This window comes from Lepidochelys kempii, chromosome 10, assembly GCF_965140285.1.
Source record: "Lepidochelys kempii isolate rLepKem1 chromosome 10, rLepKem1.hap1, whole genome shotgun sequence".
Lineage (NCBI taxonomy): Eukaryota > Metazoa > Chordata > Testudines > Cheloniidae > Lepidochelys > Lepidochelys kempii.
In genome coordinates, this window is record NC_136389.1 from 80,856,476 (window position 1) to 80,871,906 (window position 15,431).

The window sequence follows — 15,431 nt, forward strand, 5'->3', positions numbered from 1 at the left end:
TGGCAAATAACTTTAATCTCCATGCTCCTGTAAGGTAGTAAATATGTACCATTATTCCTGTCTTAAAGTTGGGGAAATTGCAGCAGAGGTGAAATAATTTGCCCAGAGGCACACAGAACCAGAATGAAAATTTAGCACTTTCTGACTCCCAACTACTTTCCCCTCTAGTTTTCTTCATAAATTTGATTTCTGAGGTTCCCTCTTATCCAGCGATCTGAACACAGGGCTGGATACAAAGAATTCTGTTTTCTAATCTTAGGTTCAGCACTGACTCCGACTTCCTTTGTGGCCTAGGGCAAGTTCTCTGCCTCAATTTCCACTGAATAATACTTACAACAAGAATGTTCTGAAGATTAACATAGGGGTAGCACTTTGAAGATGAATGTGCACATATAGAGGAAATGCATTTTGAGGAAAAGACTATGTAAGTGCTAAGCATTATTTTTATTGCCTGCACTGGCCTTAAGCACAGGCACTTGCTTGAGCCCCTACAGAGATTCATCTCACATATTCCACTGTTGGCTGGGGGACAAGGAAGCTGCTAGATTTTGGGTTTATATACCATGGTAACAAACAGATCCAGTAGGATCACAATCCAACCCCTCCTCCCTCTTTCTCTATGGATATATGGAAAAGGGGAGAGGCAGGGGTCAATTTTTTTTGTTGTAACGTGTTCATGGTATGGAAAAGATTGAGAATCACTATGCTAGATATTCCTTTTATAGCAGCACGGAACTTTAGTAGTAGAAGTTTTTCAAATATAATGTTGCTTAAATGTTCTGTAGAGGGGGAGTACACTACACATATGGACAAATTATTACAAAGGGAATTGATTACATGCATATTCCTTGTTGACAACATGACATCTGAATACTTTATTATTCCATTCTCTGTTTACAAATTTTTCTGTGCTGAAAACAGTCTTTAAGAAAAGATTAATATAGAGGGAAAACACATTCATTGGTCTTTGGGAATCTCTCAAAATATAGAACAAGAAGTCTCTGCATTCCTGATACATGAAGAGGGAACATTTCTTATCTGGTCTGGGCAAAAATACAAACAAATGAAAACCACTAATTCTGCCATAGCAAAAATTCTGCAGGATAATATCACTGAAAGTGTGAAAGAATAGATCTCCATTATTTTATCAAATTTTGGTATATTTAGAACTTAAGTTCCCAGTGAATGGGGGGTTTCTGAGAAATCTCTACTGCAAGGTATAAATGCTTGATGTGCTTTACTAGGTGAGATAAAAAGCTGAAGTTTGATTACAGTTGCATCAACACAAATCAGAATGGGGGATTGAGGTTGCGATTAGCTCTGGAAAAGCTATATAATGTTGATGCAAATTTGGTAAATTGAGTTGGTTTTCCCTGAAGCCCTATGAATAAAAAATATATTTGAAAAATAATCATAAGCCCATAGTAATTCTATGATTTGGTATCCTAGTCTTTAAAACTTAATAGAAGATGAATCATTATTGAAAGGTACACGGGGACTTCAGGTAAAAGGTTCATTTTAACAGAAATGAAGTTCATGTGGGAAATAGCAGTTCCTGGGATATTCTTGACATGGGACTATATTAAATTTCTACTGTAGCAGTTAAATTATAAAGTTATTGAACAGAGAGATCATTTATCTCTGCTAATGACCATTCAAAAATTATTTTTTTTAAGAAAGCCCAGACAACATCAAATCCTAATAAGGGGGAGTTGGAGTATGGTGACCAGATGTCCTGATTTTATAGGAACAGTCATGATATTCAGGGATTTGTTTTATAAAGGCGCCTATTACCCCCCACTCCATCTTTCACCCTTGCTGTCTGGTCACCCTAAGATGAAGACTGTTTTAGAAATTAAATTTAATATAGTTGGCATCATTATTCTTATTGAACATGTAAGTCAAATTGTCCAGCTTGTCACTTGTAATGAATAACTAACATTAATGGATGTGATCAGGTTATAGAAGACAACATACAGTTGTTCTTCATGCACAGCTCCCACCAAAATCAATGGGTGAGGGTTGTGCTCACGGTTCTGCAGGCTGGACAGCCTTGTATGATCAACCCAATGAGAAATGAGCAGAGATGTGTTGTGCATAAGATTTTTTTGGTATAGTTGAATGTGATGTGTGATGACTGGTGACTGGGTTTTGTTATTGTTTGTAGAAAAAGAGGGACATTGCAGCTTTATGCAGCTGCAGTCTTATGACTGTTGCTGCTCCTACCTTCCATATTAATACCTTCCATATTAAGATTCTTTGAGCTCAAGTGCTTGAGGCTCATGCTTTTTGCAGAGGTCCCAGATTCATTCCCCAAAGACTACTCAAATAGGGGCACTGATACATTTGGCTGTGCTGCCTTTAACTTCTAGATCCACGATCTGCTCCTGCAGCCAAGAGGGGAAACCCAAAATCTCATACCGAGAGTAGTAATGTCTCACAAATAGTTGTATTGTAACTCACTGGCAGTGTGGGTGGTATGTCTCCTCACAGAGGATAACAGCGTGCTTTCCTCTGTACCAGTTGCTCCAAATTTCAAGGTTGTGAAATCCAATCCTGTTGATAATTTATGAGGGGATAAAAAATATGTATGTATAAAAGCTTATGTACCCTGAGGTAACTGTTGAAATGATTTTATATTGCAAAAGGTATTTATATTTCATTAATATGTTTTTACTTTTGCATTTTTATGAAGTCTGCCCCTCTTAAAACAGCACATGGGAGACTAAGAGTATGGCTACACTGAAAAAAAGGTATGTCCTTAACTTGGTTTAGGTAACCCGCATTAGCCAACTTGGGTTAAAATAGCAGTGAAGACACAGCAACTCAATTTTTAACTCAGGTTTGCAGCTCGAGTACAACCCCAGGCTGCCTATCAGTTTTAACTCAAGGTTCTAACATCAATTAAAAGCCAAATTGTTGTGTCTTCATTCATTGCTGTTTTACCCCAAGTTGGCTAATGCAGATTAGCTAACTTGAGTTAGGAACACGCTATTTTTGCAGTATAGACATATCCTGAGAATGTGATTGAGTCTGAAGTGTTTGTGGGAAAATATGCTGGTGCATGCAAAGAGTGGATGATCTTGCCTAGGGTAAGCTTCAAAATGGTCAAACCTTGATTTAATAAAATTCATTTTTCCTCAAAGCAAGTTTCACTCTCCAAGATGTAATGTTAGATGTTGTACTGATTAGATGTCTCTGGTTATTGCTGATGAGCTATCTTGCCTTTTACTTGCAGGTTACCAGTTTGAATCCTGAGCTCAGCTCATCAGGAATTAATAAGTCTTCCTAACTCATGGACGATAGATAGCTCCTATATGAGATTAGTGTGTGGAGTCCCAGTTCCCAGGTCACAAACTCACTAGTGTGCTTTGTTCTAGACTATAACTGTCTCTTACTATGTGTTTGTACTAGTGAGAGTTCTGGCAGCAGGGAGCAAAAAATTGCCTTACTCACTATAAATGTGTAAGAGTTGACAACATTGTAATTGTCACACAAAATGTGTGGATGGGCATGGGGAGTTTAAAAAGCAGAAGATGAGTTAACCACTCATACACCTTTTATAAACATCTCATGATGTTGGGGGCTGACACATGACCCTTGGCCATTTGGGTTTGGCAATACTGGGGTACAAGAAAACCTTTGGGAATGTTCTAAACTCTGAATTAGTGAGGGGCAAAGATCAAGGACTCTCACATGTGGGGCTGAGACGGAGGAAGCCACCAGATGACCTCTGTGTTGGGGGGGCCGGGCCTGGGGGAATGGGACCATGTGGGGCAGGGTGGGTGAGGCGGGAACTCCAGGTCGGGACAGCCCCTGGGGACCAAGGGAGTGTCTAGGGGTACAGGGGAAGGAGAATCAGGATCTGGAGGGGAGCCGGGACCCAGGGGCTGAGGAGTAGCCCTGGGGTGTGGGGTGTTTGTGGGGTGTAGGCAGAGAAGATTGTCTAGCAGCCCCTGGGCAGAGGGGGGCACTAGAGGGGGAGGGGGCCTGGCTGCCCCGGGGCCGAGGGGCGCAGGGGGGATGGGGCTCTGGGCCGTCCCGGGGCCGAGGTGGGAAGGGGGCTCTGGGCCGTCCCGGGGCCGAGGTGGGAAGGGGGCTCTGGGCCGTCCCGGGGCCGAGGGGCGCCATGGGGAGGGGTCCCGGGGCCGAGGGGCACAGTGGGGGGGTCTCGGGGCAGTCCGGGGCCGAGGGGTGCAGTGGGAAGGCCTGAGGGGCGCAGTGGGGGGGGGTCTCGGGGCAGCCCGGGGCCGAGGGGCGCAGTGGGGAGGCCTGAGGGGCGCAGTGGGGGGGGGGTCTCGGGGCAGTCCGGGGCCGAGGGGCACAGTGGGGAGGCCTGAGGGGTGCAGTGGGGGGGTCTCGGGGCAGCCCGGGGCCGAGGGGCGCAGTGGGGAGAGGGCTCTGAGCAGCCCGGGGTCGAGGGGCGCCGTGGGGGGGGGGGTCTCAGGGCAGCCCGGGGCCGAGGGGCGCCGTGGGGAGGCCTGAGGGGCGCAGTGGGAAGGGTTTCGGGGCAGCCCGGGGCCGAGGGGCGCAGTGGGGGGGGGGTTTCGGGGCAGCCCGGGGCCGAGGGGCGCCGTGGGGAGGGGTCCCGGGGCCGAGGGGCGCCGTGGGGGGGGTTTCGGGGCAGCCCGGGGCCGAGGGGCGCAGTGGGGGGGGGTTTCGGGGCAGCCCGGGGCCGAGGGGCGCCGTGGGGAGGGGTCCCGGGGCCGAGGGGCGCCGTGGGGGGGGTTTCGGGGCAGCCCGGGGCCGAGGGGCGCAGTGGGGGGGGGGTTTCGGGGCAGCCCGGGGCCGAGGGGCGCCGTGGGGAGGGGTCCCGGGGCCGAGGGGCGCAGTGGGGGGTGGGTCTCGGGGCAATCCGGGACCGAGGGGCGCCGTGGGGAGGCCTGAGGGGCGCAGTGGGGAGGGGACTCGGGGCAGCCCGGGGCTGAGGGGCGCCGTGGGGAGGGCTGAGGGGCGCCGTGGGGAGGGCTCTGGGCCGCCCCTCCCGAGCCTGGCGCCGCCTCCCCGCTTTTCCGGCTCCCGCGGTTTGGTTCCGGTGCAGGCCGGGCCGCCGCTCGCGGAGGGGAAGCGGCAGCTCCGGCCAGCGGCGCATCGACCCCGGCGAGTGCCGCTCCCGGGCCGGGCTGCGGGCCCCCAGCATGTGAGCCGCCGCCGCCGCGGGGGGATGCTCGTACCCGGCGGCGGCCCGCCCCGCGCCATGGAGAGCCCGCCGCTCGTCATCCGCATCACCATCCCGGACGGCGGCGCCGTGGACTGGACCGTCCACCCCGCACCGCAGCTGCTCTTCAGGGACGTGCTGGTGAGTCCGCCCCGCTCGGGGCGCCCGGCTTCTCCCCTCCCCCTTCGCCCCCCCCCCCCCCACCCCGGGGCGCTGGGCTCCCGTCTCCCCCTCCCCTCGGGGCGCCCGGCTTCTCCCCTCCCCCTTCATCTCTCCCCCACCCCGGGGCGCTGGGCTCCCGTCTCCCCCTCCCCTCGGGGCGCCCGGCTTCTCCCCTCCCCCTTCGCCCCCCCCCACCACGGGGTGCTGGGCTCCCGTCTCCCCCTCCCCTCGGGGCGCCCGGCTTCTCCCCTCCCCCTTCATCTGCCCCCCACCCCGGGGTGCTGGGCTCCCGTCTCCCGTCTCCCCTCGGGGCGCCCGGCTTCTCCCCTCCCCCTTCGTCCCTCCCCACCCCGGGGCGCTGGGCTCCCGTCTCCCCCTCCCCTCGGGGCGCCCGGCTTCTCCCCTCCCCCTTCATCTCCCCCCCCACCCCAGGGTGCTGGGCTCCCGTCTCCCCCCTCCCCTCGGGGCGCCCGGCTTCTCCCCTCCCCCTTCGTCCCCCCCCCACCCCGGGGCGCCGGGCTCCCGTCTCCTCCTCCCCTCGGGGTGCCCGGCTTCTCCCCTCCCCCTTCGCCCCCCCCCCACCCCGGGGCGCTGGGCTCCCGTCTCCCCCTCTCCTCGGGGCGCCCGGCTTCTCCCCTCCCCCTTCATCTCCCCCCCACCCTGGGGTGCTGGGCTCCCGTCTCCCCCCCCCTCGGGGCGCCCGGCTTCTCCCCTCCCCCTTCGCCCCCCCCACACCCCGGGGCGCCGGGCTCCCGTCTCCTCCTCCCCTCGGGGTGCCCGGCTTCTCCCCTCCCCCTTCGCCCCCCCCCCACCCCGGGGCGCTGGGCTCCCGTCTCCCCCTCCCCTCGGGGCGCCCGGCTTCTCCCCTCCCCCTTCATCTCCCCCCCACCCTGGGGTGCTGGGCTCCCATCTCCCCCCCCCTCGGGGCGCCCGGCTTCTCCCCTCCCCCTTCGCCCCCCCCACACCCCGGGGCGCTGGGCTCCCGTCTCCCCCTCCCCTCGGGGCGCCCGGCTTCTCCCCTCCCCCTTCGTCCCCCCCCACCCCGGGGCGCTGGGCTCCCGTCTCCCCCTCCCCTCGGGGCGCCCGGCTTCTCCCCTCCCCCTTCATCTCCCCCCCCACCCCGGGGTGCTGGGCTCCCGTCTCCTCTCCTCGAGGTGCCTGACATCTCCCCTCCTTCTTCCTCCCCTTCTCGGGGTGCCCCCTTCTCCCCCCCCTCGGGGTGCCCGCCTTTCCTTTCCCCTCCCCACCCCTTCGGGGTGCCCACCTTCTTCCCTCCTCCTCCTCCTTCTCTTCTCCCCTCCCCACCATATCGATGTTTGGCTTTCCCCCTCTCTCCTTCTCCCCCTTGGGATGCCCAGCTTCCCCTTCCCTTATCCTCCCCTGGGGGTGCCCAGCTTCTTCCCTCCTTCACACCTCCCTCATGGCACCCATCTTCCTCCCCTCCTCAAACTCCCCCAGGTCCCCAGCTTCTTCCCAAGCCTCCCTGGGGTGCCTGGGCCAGCTTCCCAAAGTTCCCTCCTGTCTCTCCTCCCACAGGGATGCTCAGCTTGGAGTGGGACCCAGGAATTGTTCACGCCTTTCCCATCCTCCAGGGCGCTAAAGCAGTGGTTTTCAACCTGCAGTCCCCAGGCCCCTCAGGGTCTGCAAACTATGGCTAAGATTTCCAAAGGGGTCCACATCACCATTTGAAATTGTTTAGGGGTCTGCAAATGAATTAAGGTTGAAAACCACTGCACTAAAGCATAACAGCCCCTTAGCGTCAGCAAGCAGGGTTGCACTGTAGATGCAGATTCTTTATCCTTCCCCTGACTGTGCATAGGAAAATTCGGGTGATGAGGTTGGGAGCAGTAGCTAAAAGATTCTTTACTAATGTAAAGGGATTTTATGTCTCAGTGGGAGGAACATTGATCTAGAAGCTGCCTTACTCAGGACATGTGGGATGTGACAAATGGAAACACTGATTAATTAGACAATATTTATCATATTTCATCCACCTTGTCTCTCTAATATCCTGGCACTACATGGCTACAATAAGACTGCATCCAACAATATTTACAGTAACTTTAAATGTCTCTTTAGTCAACTTACTATAACTTAAACCAGTTTGTAAACAGACACACTGTTGAAGCTAAGTGGGGCGGGATAGGTATTTTCCAGGTTCAGGCTTTCTGTGGCCTGGTGTACACTTGGAAGTTTTACTGATTGTCGATAAATTGTATAGTCAATTGTTTGATCACACTTTGGTTTGTTATTTGATTATAAAAAATATTCAAGAGACCAAATAACCAGTGTCTGTCAGGTTTATTAATATGGTACACGAAAAAGATTCTATACGATACCAGTCTCCGAAGAGCATTTCTGTGCAGCGGTGTTTCATTCACCTTATGCAGAAGGTGTGCTCCCCAAGTTACACATTTCAGCTGGTATTATTTGTATGATTTTACAAGTTACACATTTCTTTACATGTCACTAAAATCCAGCCTATCCGTTTGTTCTGGCCCCTAACTTCTTGTTCTGTTCCTTTCTTATTTTTGTTTTGGATACTACTATTTCAGCTACTGGTCCATGAAGGTAATTCACTAGCTTGTACTAAGACGTAGAACGAATGTATCTTGATTTTGACAAGTTTCCTATCTGCTTGTGCCAAATGCTTACTTCAGCAAATGCAAGATGCTATGGGAAACTTAGCATAAGTTTTAGGCTATGTCACTGTTACGGTATTTGTGCTTACCAGTATCAGTGCTTAATGCATATTAATATATATAGATGGTGCAGACAATACATATTATTAATGAGATATATGCTAGTCAGCATATATTAGTCAACACAAATATAACTTTTTCCTTTTAGGGGTATGATTTTTTTTTTAACCAGTTTGTGTGACACCAGAAAAATCCCTAAAATGGATACAGTTATACAAGTCTAAAGATGCCTTATATCTGTATCACTTATTCACCTTCTCATCCTGGAATACGTTATGTAAGCACTTTTATAAAGTATAATTATGTTCGCACTACAGAGGTTGTATCGCTTTAGATATACCGGTATTATTAAAGTGGTACAACTTTTATGTGTAAACAAGCCCTTAATGAGCTGAAATTAAGTGGTCAGGTGGACACCTTGAAAAGTAATAACAATAACATTTATAGGGTCTCTTTCTCAGAGGTGCTGAGCATGCAAAACTCCAGATGAAGTAAGCAGGAGCAGCAGATGCTCAGCATCTCTGAAAATCAGAAAACTATTAATTTAATACGCATTGTGAATGTGCTGGGTATGGTACAAAACAGATTAAGACTAGGTTCGTACCCTAAGGAGGTTAAAAATTTGTAGAAGCAACACAAATCAGAACACAGTGTATCAGGTTATTGAACACAGGGTGCTGCAGGATCTTTATTTTTTTGAAATAAAGTGATTTTTTTTTCTAAATTTAACTTCTTTACTCTTTGAAATCCAAAGCTGTCTCCTTAATATCTAAATCCCTTTTTGAAAATGAGATTTAAGCTCCTGAATCAGTTTGGCATTGCAATGCTGAGCATAGCAACACCTTAATATCTTTAAAAATCTGAGTCCTAATGCCTAGTGTGCTGTTCTACACACTAATCCATGCCCCCATTAAGTTTAATATTCAGTTGTTATATTCCTGCTTAAGGATTGCATCTTGGAAGAGCACTGATAATTGGCGGAATGGTACAGATATGTTTGTTTAAGAAATTAAATAATCATGAAAGCCTTAATTCAGAAAGATAAGTATGTGCCTATCTTTCAGCACTAAGTAGTCCCACAGAATTGGGACTACTCACATGTTTAAAATTAGACTCATACTTAAACACCTTGCTGAACTGGGACCTAAGTGCTACTGTTTGGAACACCACTGCAAGTGATTTTCTGTGTATATCAGTTTTGCAAACTTTGAAGTTATCAGTAAACAGATTTATTTAAAGATTTTTCACTACTAAGTGGATTACAGTGCACTGATTTTTTCATTAATCTGTCTAGATTCACATGCTGTCCCATCACCATGGAGTCTGAACACCTTAAGGAGCAGGTCTTATATTTCTCTCACTTACACTGATGAGAATTCCATAGAATTACACTGATGTAGTGTAATTACACCGATGAAGTGAGCTGTAGCTCACGAAAGCTTATGCTCAAATAAATTGGTTAGTCTCTAAGGTCCCACAAGTACTCCTTTTCTTTTTGCGAATACAGACTAACACGGCTGTTACTCTGAAAACTGATGTAAAAGCTGGTTTAAGTGTAAGGAGAATGAGGCCGCTGGTATCTAACAGCCAGGCAAACCCTGCTACAAGCAATAGGTTTTAAATGTTCAGTTTTCTTTCCTTACAGATACAAATTGTTTTACAATCCTCCACAGAACAGTTTTGACAGATTTCTTGTTTAGTCTACCATTATCTGACTTTTCTCTTCATTGTTAATGGCCTTATGTTTTGTTGGATAAAACACCTGTTGTTCTATACACTGATTACTTGAACATTTGTCTGCAAGATTTATAGGATTTTATTGTTTGTGAGTTGTGGGGATTCTCCATTCCAACATCACTGCTGAAAGTTAGGATATTGTGAGTTTGGGTCAATGAAAGAGCTCCAAAATGTTAGAGTGTAAGGGTTCCTACACATCAGGTGAAAAGATTCTTAACCCCAGATCAATTTTATGAATTCATGTTTTAAAGTTTGGTGTTTCATCTGGTGCATTGACTTAATAGCAAGGTGGGACACTAAGCAGAGTAAAGATACCTTACCAATAATTCACTATGAGACAGGTTTGTGATCTAGTCCACTTTTACAGATCTTAAATTAATGGATTTAGATTTTTCAGGGTTTTTTTTTCAAATCATAATGTAAAATGTGAACTTTAAGGTGAAAATATAAAGCAGGCTAGTAACCCGAGAGTGATGGTAAATCATAATTTTGGGAGTCTAGAGCCTGAGTTGGAGTTCTTTGAGCCCTCAGATATGGTCCTTTCTCAGAGCCCACACATCCTCTCCTCACATATATGCTGCTGGTAGACACCCAAAGCTTGTGATGGTTTAACTAAAATATATTTTTATATTGGTTCAATTGAAATTTGTCTCTGCAGGGATTTGCAGGGTTTAAGTATCTCGATTTAAAAACCAATTTTAGTTAAACCACTGCAAGTTTTGTGTGCAGACAAGACCTTAGTTCTTTGTACTGAATTTGTACAGTTAGACTGTAAGCTCTTGCAGAGAGGGATTATATTTTCTTAAGTTTTCTGTAGAACATCTACTGTTCTCTAGAAATAATTAAACACAAAGAATTCTCTTAACACCACACTGAGTTTTGTGTTGCCTAAATTTTTGTGATTTTTTGACTGTGCAAAGTTTCCACGGAATCATTGTCATCTGTGTTGCACATCCTCTGTCTGTTGTTTAAACTGTAGTATATAAAGGTAATTTATTTTAACACATCTAAGATAAAAAAGCAAGAAATAGTTATATATCTATAATTTGGCCCAGTTAACTCTTTACTGATATATTTGCTGCTTTTTCATTATATTAATTATCCCATTTTAAATATTGCATCTCCCGTTTCATTTCTTAGTTTTATTCAGAGGGAAAAAAGAAAAATAATGGGACCGTGATTACTGAGGGTCCAATCATGTGAGATGCTGAGCACTCCAAGGTGTATAACATTTATTTGCAATAAATAACATTATTCATTTATTCATGACCTGTTTGTGACAATGTCAGTGAAAAGCTTGCATGACATGAGAAATCAGACAGCAGGCAGGAAAAATCACGCTATGCATGTATGCCATACCCCACATGACATATTGCAAACTCACTGTTGACTGATGACAACACGCAGACGAGAAGGCCTGCGTGAATTGATCTTCCACTGAATTTTGAGTAACTTTGCAATACCCAAGGCAGTTTTTGATCTGAAAAAAAAAAAAAAAGTTATACTGTAGCATAGAAAATGTGTTTAAAATATTAGACACAAAAATGCACCATTTGGGACAGAAATGTGTAACATACACAGAAATTCTACATTTCTGGGCCTTCTGGTATATGCAGTTTGATTCTGTCCTTAGAAGATCATTGTTGTGGAAGTAGTTCAGGCAAGGGCAAAAAAAACTTTTTTAAATAAAACACACTGCCCAGTGTGTAGATGAGAAATATTTACACTTCTTTGATACTTTGGCCTCATTTCTTACTGGACAACCAGTGCATTTTTTTTATTTCAGACCAACTATGAATCCACTCATGTATTTATGCAGGATTTAAACTTCAATTAAAATAAAAGAATAATACTAAAAACTTTATAGCTCATATGGTTGCAGAGAGAATCTTCCAAATGTAAACCAGAGCTTTCTGGTGAGCCTGCAGCAGGCATCACTAATGCATCCCTATCCTTCAAAGCTTTCCTGTGCGGTAGCAGAGTGAAATCAACAAGATTTTAGTTATTGTCCCGTCTGCCGTTCAGATCCATAGATGCCGGTGCTGGGGGTGCTGTTGCACCCCCTGACTTCAAGTGGTTTCCATCATATACAGGGTGTACGGTTTGGTTCAATGGCTCTCAGCACCCCCATTATAAAAGTTGTTCCAGCACCCCTGTTCAGATCCATGTGGGCAGCAGAGGTAGGCACAAAAGCTACTTATGGTTGGGGAGAAGGACCAGAAAACAGAAGCTGAGCAAGTTATAAAGTAATGAACCACTCTCTCCCCAACAGTCGGGATGGTTTGGGGTAGAAAGAGAGAGCGCTCCTTCTCAAGTACAGAAATGATTTATAAACCTCCATTTATATCACTTGCCTTGAAGAGTTCCACATGCATTTTTTTGTACCCTAAGGACAAAATAAACTCTTTACATTGCAAGAAAAATTAAAATGGAATATTTGTTCTGAAGTTATGATCAAGTGATTTAAATACTGTTCTGCCCTCCCGTGGGGCATAGGGGGGAGGAAGGGGGAGACTGATTGAAACTGCTTTGAATCGTATGCTAAAAGTTTGGGGGAGAGGGGTTTAAAGACTCTCTTCTCTGTAATAGAGGAACCGTTAAGTTTAATGTACGCTGAAATGTCTCAAGCACTTCTAGTTAGAAATATGGCTTATTCTGTCCTATGTCATTGTTTAGGATGTCATTGGACAGGTTTTGCCTGATGCAACGACAACAGCATTTGAATGTAAGTACAACTTATTTAACTTCTGTCTGCAGTATGTCTGGTATGGGCTCCTCTGCTCACATTATACAGTTGTCATTTTTTAAGTAAATAATGTTTATGTTCATTATATGTTACAGTTAAATATTTATACATTAATGCAAGTTTAATGATGATACCGAGCTAAGTAATATTTTATTATTTAATTACATCTTGAATGAGCATATCTCTACAATATAGCTTTAATTACCAACGTGACCTTATCATGCTCTGACTCCTCACTGCAATTATATGGCTTGAATTAAATGAAAAGAATAAAGTACCTGTAGATCTAGGATTGTAATTTGAAAATTTAATTCTCGCTTTAAAAAACAAAAGAGCTGCAAAGTGCAGCTTTTAAAAGAAATATGGTACAGAATGTAGAATAATACCAGGCATGGGAGCATAGCAATTGCTGCATTGAAACCCCGGCTCAACTAGATTTGGGACTTTTCCTTTTTAATTTAGTGGAGACTGACCATATTATGGAGGATGAACCCTTGGTTTCGCCTGGGAAAGGAGTTTTCTGCATACTACATCCGCTGCAGGCTGTTGAGGCAGGAGAAGAATAATGATTGCCGAGATCTTATCCTATTTATGCTCTTGTATGAGGAGATGATCTCTTTTCTCATAGGTGAAGATAAGTGTCATAATATGACAGTCAGATACAGTGCATGTAGTGTTATGGGGTGACTGCCTCTATTACCTTGAGATCAGCTGTTTCTTTGGATCTAGGAAGATGATATCCCGTGTTCATAAGGCTGGATTTGACAGTTGTAGCACAGGTGTCGAGGGCCACACTCCTCCACAATAACAGGGAAAGGTTTGGTTTTGTTTTAAATAGGTTTCTCTGACAATGGGAGGGCTGGAGTCTGTGTTTTCCCAGCCGTAAAGAACAAAGACTGCTCCGTGGGAGGAGGTAGCACTTTCTTCCCATTCGAAGGATGCTTATGAGATGCCAAGTCATAGAATCATAGAATATCAGGGTTGGAAGGGACCCCAGAAGGTCATCTAGTCCAACCCCCTGCTCGAAGCAGGACCAATTCCCAGTTAAATCATCCCAGCCAGGGCTTTGTCAAGCCTGACCTTAAAAACCTCTAAGGAAGGAGATTCTACCACCTCCCTAGGTAACGCATTCCAGTGTTTCACCACCCTCTTAGTGAAAAAGTTTTTCCTAATATCCAATCTAAACCTCCCCCACTGCAACTTGAGACCATTACTCCTCATTCTGTCATCTGCTACCATTGAGAACAGTCTAGAGCCATCCTCTTTGGAACCCCCTTTCAGGTAGTTGAAAGCAGCTATCAAATCCCCCCTCATTCTTCTCTTCTGCAGGCTAAACAATCCCAGCTCCCTCAGCCTCTCCTCATAACTCATGTGTTCCAGTCCCCTAATCATTTTTGTTGCCCTTCGCTGGACTTTCTCCAATTTATCCACATCCTTCTTGAAGTGTGGGGCCCAAAACTGGACACAGTACTCCAGATGAGGCCTCACCAATGTCGAATAGAGGGGAACGATCACGTCCCTCGATCTGCTCGCTATGCCCCTACTTATACATCCCAAAATGCCATTGGCCTTCTTGGCAACAAGGGCACACTGCTGACTCATATCCAGCTTCTCGTCCACTGTCACCCCTAGGTCCTTTTCCGCAGAACTGCTGCCTAGCCATTCGGTCCCTAGTCTGTAGCTGTGTATTGGGTTCTTCCGTCCTAAGTGCAGGACCCTGCACTTATCCTTATTGAACCTCATCAGATTTCTTTTGGCCGAATCCTCCAATTTGTCTAGGTCCTTCTGTATCCTATCCCTCCCCTCCAGCGTATCTACCACTCCTCCCAGTTTAGTATCATCCGCAAATTTGCTGAGAGTGCAATCCACACCATCCTCCAGATCATTTATGAAGATACTGAACAAAACCGGCCCCAGGACCGACCCTTGGGGTACTCCACTTGATACCAGCTGCCAACTAGATATGGAGCCATTGATCACTACCCGTTGAGCCCGACAATCTAGCCAGCTTTCTACCCACCTTATAGTGCATTCATCCAGCCCATACTTCCTTAACTTGCTGACAAGAATACTGTGGGAGACCGTATCAAAAGCTTTGCTAAAGTCAAGAAACAATACATCCACTGCTTTCCCTTCATCCACAGAACCAATAATCTCATCATAAAAGGCGATTAGATTAGTCAGGCATGACCTTCCCTTGGTGAATCCATGCTGACTGTTCCTGATCACTTTCCTCTCATGCAAGTGCTTCAGGATTGATTCTTTGAGGACCTGCTCCATGATTTTTCCAGGGACTGAGGTGAGGCTGACTGGCCTGTAGTTCCCAGGATCCTCCTTCTTCCCTTTTTTAAAGATTGGCACTACAATAGCCTTTTTCCAGTCATCCGGGACTTCCCCGGTTCGCCACGAGTTTTCAAAGATAATGGCCAATGGCTCTGCAATCACAGCCGCCAATTCCTTCAGCACTCTCGGATGCAACTTGTCCGGCCCCATGGACATTAGTTTTCCTTCCCTCCTGTACAAGTTAGAGATGTTGGCCAACTTATCTACATTCTTCCTTTTTCTTTTCTTTGTTATGATGATGGAGGAATGGCTGGGCCAAACCTGAGCCATACTATGATCCCGTATTCGAGGTCACAACATCCCTTCCAGGGCCTGCCACCCCCTGGGGACAGGACCTGTCACCCTCCCCAAGGGCCTTGGTTTCAGAAGGGGAGTATGTAAAGGGGGCTAGGCGAGGGATCTTTTGCACTAATGGGGAGGCTGTGACATGGGGGCTGAAGAGGGCATGGGGAATATTTAAGGGGTATTGTTCTATACTTACTTTTAATTCCTAAAACCTTTTAGTACCGTGTAATAACGCTTAATAAAATGGTGTAGTCTAAATAAACTGGTTTTTTTTTCATAGTTTATACATGGGTTTTTT

At 46.9% G+C, this 15,431-nt stretch overlaps 1 protein-coding gene across 9 annotated transcripts in view; it reads left to right on the plus strand.

Moving 5' to 3' along the window:
• Window positions 1–5,045: 5,045 nt before the first annotated feature.
• MAP2K5 (mitogen-activated protein kinase kinase 5) overlaps window positions 5,046–15,431 on the plus strand; it is a 212,653-nt gene continuing 202,267 nt past the window's right edge. For 7 of the 9 annotated variants that reach the window (XM_073304431.2, XM_073304437.2, XM_073304432.2 and 4 more), the window contains exons 1-2: window positions 5,046–5,299; window positions 12,436–12,484. In XM_073304431.2, the coding sequence (XP_073160532.1) occupies window positions 5,165–5,299; window positions 12,436–12,484 (184 nt within the window). In that variant the 5' untranslated portion in view covers window positions 5,046–5,164. Of the gene's footprint in view, window positions 5,300–10,899; window positions 10,981–12,435; window positions 12,485–15,431 lie in introns of all 9 variants that reach the window. The other 2 variants (XM_073304439.2, XM_073304440.2) reach the window with 1 other exon arrangement.